The sequence below is a fragment of the Myotis davidii genome, unplaced genomic scaffold, assembly GCF_000327345.1.
Source record: "Myotis davidii unplaced genomic scaffold, ASM32734v1 scaffold463, whole genome shotgun sequence".
In the NCBI taxonomy this organism is placed as follows: domain Eukaryota; kingdom Metazoa; phylum Chordata; class Mammalia; order Chiroptera; family Vespertilionidae; genus Myotis; species Myotis davidii.
This window is the reverse complement of record NW_006294112.1, coordinates 221,684-228,060: the sequence shown is the minus strand read 5'-3', so window position 1 is coordinate 228,060 and position 6,377 is coordinate 221,684. Positions and strand designations below refer to the sequence as shown.

At 38.9% G+C, this 6,377-nt stretch overlaps 1 protein-coding gene across 1 annotated transcript in view; it reads left to right on the top strand.

Annotated features, from left to right (window-relative positions):
* The window catches only part of LOC102755197 (dystonin-like), a 172,493-nt gene that overhangs the window by 39,838 nt on the left and 126,278 nt on the right, over positions 1 to 6,377 (top strand). Inside the window, 2 exon segments of the mRNA XM_015566826.1 lie at positions 4,274 to 4,426; positions 6,144 to 6,371. Of these exon segments, the coding sequence (XP_015422312.1) occupies positions 4,274 to 4,426; positions 6,144 to 6,371 (381 nt within the window).

Here is a 6,377-nt window from a genome sequence, read left to right as displayed (position 1 = left end):
AATGCAGATGGAGTATGATCTAGAGAAAAGAGGGATGACATCTAAGGTAGTTCCACTGCAACTTGAAAATATTTTCTATAAGCTGCTTGCCGATGGCTGCTCAGACAGAGCGGAACAGGTTGGAAACTTGAATCAAAAACCATCTACTACTTTTGAGATGGTGCATGAAAAACCACACATTGTTGATGATCATGAAAGCAAAGAAGGAAACCACAGTTCCCTTAATTTACAGAATATAAAAGAAATTGGACCAGAAAACTCTACTGTACGTGCATCAGTCTTGTCAAGAGATGAGAAGCTGGAGGAACGATGCAGTGATTTCCCAGACCATCTGGAATGTATTTCAGGGTCAAAAGACATGACTTCTGGAGATGGCTCAATGGAACAAGTAAGTTGACTTTACATTTCATATGGAAGTAGCTGCATGAAACATTTGGGAGTCATCCCATACATTTTGTTTGCTCTAAAAACCTGCATAGAGGCTATTGAATTAAAATGTCCAAATTTGTGTTTAGTTATCCAATGAGCTACAGCAGTGTTTACAGCACACATCAAAAATGCACGAGTATTTGGCTTTGCTTCAAGATATGAAGCCTCCCTTAGACAACCAAGAGTCTCTGGATAACAGTCTAGAAGCTTTGAAGAATCAGCTTAAGCAGTTAGAGGTAAGAATTATCTGCTGCCTGTAATGGGTGGGAGTCAGCTGATGTTAGTTTGGGAAAGTAAGCAGAGCATTTTACATTCATGTTTTGGATATTAGTTGTATTTGTCACTAAATAGCTCTGGGATCTATCTGTCTATCTATCCATCATCACCTATCTATCTTTATTTTTTTTTGCAGACATTTGAATTGGGATTGGCTCCAATTGCTGTTATTTTAAGAAAGGACATGAAGTTGGCAGAAGAATTTTTAAAGTCTCTTCCCAGTGACTTCCCCAGAAACCATTGTGAGGAATTGAGCGCAAGCCTCCAAAGTTTACAGAATGCCTTCTCTTCCCTCAGTGACGTATCTTCAGAAAGAATGAAACACCTTGTTCTGGCGATTGACAGTGAAATGGTAGGTGTCAACACGTTTCACACTGAGATTGAAGTTTTGAAGAAAATGTGATTATTTAAAAATGTAATCATAAGACATAAGTATTTTATTTTTAGAGTGCTAAGCTCTTAAAATAGAATCACCATTTGTAGGAATTTGAATTTTAGAAACAGAAATGAATGCACAATTTTGTTTTCTAGTCGAAACTAGCCATTTCCCATGGAGAATTTCTGCACAAACTGAAGTCGTTCTCACACTGGATATCAGAGAAGAGCAAATTGGTGAAGGACATGGAGCCAGTGAATGTTCAAGATACTGAGCATGTAAAGAAAAGTTTGGAGTTTCTCAAGGCAGGTATCAAAATAACTTAAGACAAAGCACATTTAAAAACCTATGGATTTAATATAACAAATGTTTAGAAAAAATACGACTTTTCTAAAGCTATGAAGGATTATTTCTTTGTGTCTACAAGATGTTTGTTCATAGTTGACACAACTATAAAATAAAGTCAACTTTATGGATGCTATTCTGATGCTATCCCAACTGCCTTATGAAACTCTTATAGACATGTTGAGATTTGTTTTTATGTTTTTATTTATATATATTATTCAAATCCCTAATAGTATAAATTAATCATATAAATTTATCATAGTGTAAGTAGTTTTTATGTATGAGTCCTTTAGTCCTTTTTGTCCTGCCTCACCCCACCTTTAAGTTCTTAGTTTGAACAGCATGCCTCATGAATGATGGATAGGCCCCTGACTTGAGAGTTAGGAAACTGAAATGCTGGCCCACTTAATTTATGTTTCAAATTCCCCATAGTCTCGTTTATGAGTGACCACAGTTGCATGGGTACTATAAATATTAGCAAGCAATATTTTAACATTGATGTTTCCCTTCAGCGTGCCAAATGTATATCAGTTGGAACTTTACCTTTGGTCAGAGTTACATTTGAAGTGTGATATGGCAAGCAAGTTTAAAATATTCTTAGAGGGGTTATCCTATATAATAAAAGCCTAATATGCAAATTGTCCCCTTGACCGGGAGTTCGATCAGGGGATGGGGCTGCTGGCGGCTGCAGGCGGCGGGGGGGGAAGGGAGGTACCTCTAGCCAGCAGCCACTAGGGATCCTACTGTGCATGAATTTCATTTCATTATAAAATGGGCCTCTAGTCTTTTTATATAATACTAGAGGCCCAGTGCACGAGATTCATGTACTGTGGGTGGGGGGTGGGAGGGAGGTCCCTCAACCTGGCCTTTGCCCTCTTGCAGTCTGGGAGCCCTCAAGGGGTTGTCCAACTGATGGCTTAGGCCAGCCAGCTTGGCCTAAGCCACTGGTCAGACATCCTTAGCACTGCCACAGAGGCAGGAGAGGCTCCTGCCACAACTGCTGCACTCACCAGCTATGAGCCCGGCTTCTGGGCTTCTGGCTGAGCAGTGCTTCCCGCTGTGGGAGTGCACTAACTACCAGGGTTCAGCTCCTGCATTGAGCACCTGCCCCCTGGTGGTCAGTGCACGTCATAGTGACCAGTCGTTCTGCCCATTCGGTCAGTTTGCATATTATCCTTTTATTATATAGGATTAATTACTGCACTATTTAAATAATTTCGTCATTACCATTTTTACAAGGTGATGGATAGATTTTTGACTAAATGAAAATTATCAATAAAACCTGATAGAAGCATATTTAAAAAAAATAAATATCATTGTAAATATAAGCTGTATATTACGGCTTACCTCCCTGTGGGTAACTTGTACTGCTTTGTTCACAGAACGAGTTAAAGGAGCTTGGACACACCAGAATGCAGCTGGACACTACTGCCTTTGATGTGCAGTTCTTCATTTCTGAATATGCTCAAGATCTGTCTCCCAGCCAGAACAAACAGCTGCTGAGGCTCTTAAATACAACTCAGAGGTGTTTTCTTGATGTGCAGGAATCAGTAACTACCCAGGTGGAACATTTAGAGGCTCAGTTACAGCTAGAACAAGATCTTGATGATCAGAAGGTTTGCCTTTCTTTGTGGATTCTGTGTTTTCAGTTCTTCAGTGTGAAGCCTGTACTGTCCATACCCAGGATTATGGCATGATAGGAAAGATTTTTCTGGAAAGGCAATTAATGGACAGGGTATAATGTGGAGATTCTACCATATAGAATAATACTGCTTTCCATAATAATGTTATAATTCATTGTTATAATACTCATGACTCCCTAAAACTACTGCTTTCAAGGGCGAGTCTTCACTTTTTTTCCTAGGAGTAGGATATACAGATGCACTGGGAAATATCAAAGGATAGTTTGATGAACATAGGAATAAAGAAAGTTAAGGGTATCTTTGTCCCCTAGGAGGCAGTGTAGCACAGGAGCTGAGAGCAGGGCTCTGGAGCCAGACTGCCTCAGTTTATATCCCAGCGGCACCACTCACTCATTGTGGAGCTAGGGCAAGTCATTTATCCACAGGTTTCTCACTGGTAAATTGGAAATAGTAACAGTGCTTGCCTGGTCATATTGTAAACATTGATAAAATAATGAATATAAAACACTCAGCACCTTGCCCAGCATGTGGTAGGCGCCTGGTAAACATGATCTATGGCTATAAGATGAATAAACTAGTGTGTGTGTGTGTGTGTGTGTGTGTGTAATCGGATAGTGAAAGATACAAGTATTTGACTTATAAAGTAAATCTCTTATTTAATGAATTACATTAGAGTGCTGCATCCAGTAGCAATCAATAATGAACAAAGAGGTGGGAATGGAATTAGACATAGTGAATAAGTAAAGCTACTGCATGCGATGTTCTTTTTATTATTTCTTGAAACACCAGGCATTGTCTCTAGCATGACAACCTATATGCACATGTCAAATATATTAACAGACACATCACGACTAACTTCTGTTTTGATATCCTTTTACAGAATTAATTGTGTGTCGCAGGTTTCAAGAGCTTAAGAAAATGGAATGTTTCTTCCTGTCGGTCAGAAGTTCCATCTCTTACACATGTGCATGGCCAGTATTCTGCTGAGCAGTTTCATCCAAACATGCTCTCTCTCCTTTTTTATGGGGCAAGCTCTTACTTTCTGTGTCACCTTGCTCAGTTGGTACCCCACTGCTACCATGTTTACAGCATACTCAGAAAGCTTCTTTTAGAGGAAACTTGCAAAATGTATTCTGATAAGGAGCTAGCACAATCGTGAGTGTATGATCCCCATTGAAGATGCTTTGGTTTTGTTCCCCTGTAGATCGTGGCAGAGCGCCAGCAGGAGTACAAAGAGAAACTCCAAGGAATATGTGATCTCCTTACTCAGACTGAAAACCGCCTGATTGGGCACCAGGAAGCCTTCGTGATTGGCGATGGCACAGTTGAGTTAAAGAAGTACCAGTCCAAGCAAGAGGTAGAATTTAGTTTTGCCTCAGTAGTCCTATGTTGATGTAGAGTTTGATTACTATTTGGAAAGTAGTTAGGATTTTGGGGGGAAAAAAGCAATCATTTTAGCTTTTCTGAGACAAGCCACACCTAGATGCCCCAGCCCTCCTGAGCTATAAACTTTATACTAAAAGTCACATTTCCAACTTCAAGTAAGCCAAATAATTTTCTTGACTGATTTTTTTTTTGTGAAATATTAAGTGGAGGAGATATAAAGGAGTTTTGATAGTGGAAATACCTTGTGTGATGAATTAAAACTCAGATCCATTTAGGCCAACCACTCACTTTCAAAATCAGGTGAAATAGCCATCAGTTTGGGATCTTTCACTTTCTTAGCTCTTTCTTATCCCTTTCATCTTTCTCTGCAATGTGTCCCTTTTCATTGAAGGGACAAGCAATAATGACAGATAAAGTTATCTTTATTTTGATGTCTGAAGAAATAACATTCTCATTGTAACTAGCTAGCTCTTGGTCTAAATCCCAGACACTACACATTGTTAGCTTTATAATTTAACCTTTTGAGCCTCAGTTTCTTCATTGGTCATAGTTCCATTGCTATGTTATGGTAAAAGTTAAGTGAATATTGTGTTACATGACGAGCACAGTTACAGTGTTGTAGTTCAATAAGTACCTCTTTCAATTAAAATACTCAGAATTTGAGGTATCTTGAAAGTATGGAAAGATAATATGAAAACTCAAACACAGTTCAATATAGATAATTAAAGTGCCAAATAAAGGAGGAAGAGAAGAGGAGAATATACATAGAGAAATCTGGATGTAGGAAAGCTGTTTAGAAAAGATTATCTTTGTATAGAAATTATTTTAGGGCCTGGCTGGCATGGCTCAGTGGTTGAGCATCAACTTGTAAACCAGGAGGTCATGGTTTGATTCCCGGTCAGGGCACATGCCCAGGTTGTGGGCTTGATCCCCAGTGTGGAGCGTGCAGGAGGCAGCTCTCCCTCTTCTTTCCTCTCTGAAATCAAGAAAAATATATATATTTTTAAAAAGAAATTATTTTAGGAACAACTTAGCTCATAACTTAGAGAACTATTTACTTTTGCCCTGAGCAGTAGTTGTATATTTTTTAAAAAAGTGTTTAGAAACAGAATAAATAATATGGTCATGTATTTAAAAGCTTTTATAAATGCACTCACATAACATAAAAAAAAACTGATATATTCAAATTTATATAGTTTACATACTGAATACTTTATTGTTCAATGTTTTCCAAACCACATCTCTTTGTTAAACATGAAAATCTCATATATTTCTTTAATGCTGTTTGAGATTTCAAATTATCTATAATAATAAAAGAGTAATATGCTAATTAGACCAGACATCCTTCCAGGTGACCTTCCGGACAGAGCCGGAACTGTGAAGGAAGCCCGGGTCCTGGGTGCCTGCCGGTGGTCGTAAGGAAGCGCCGCACCCCAGGTGCCAGAGGGAAGCCGGTGCCGACAGCCAGGGGAAGGAAGGCCTACTCTTACACGAATTTCGTGCATTGGGCCTCTAGTATTAAATATTGCAATTGAAGTAAACAAACTCAGTGAACATACTGAGTATGCTCTTTCAGTCTATGTGTGCTAGACTCTCCTTTGCACAGACCCTCTTTGAGAATTACAACATTGGAAAAGTTAAATAGGTAGCAATCTACTAAGATGTTTTTTCCCCTTTTGTGTTATAAGGAATTACAGAAAGATATGCAAGGGAGTGCACAGGCATTGAAATAAATAGTGAAAAACACAGAGAACTTCCTGAAAGAGAATGGTGAAAAGCTGTCACGGGAAGATCAGGCTTTGATTGAAGAGAAACTTAAGGAAGCTAAGATAAAGTGTGAACAACTCAATTTAAAGGCGGAGCAGTCGAAAAAGGAGCTGGAGAAAGCTGTGACAACAGCAATCAAGGAAGAGAGAGAAAAG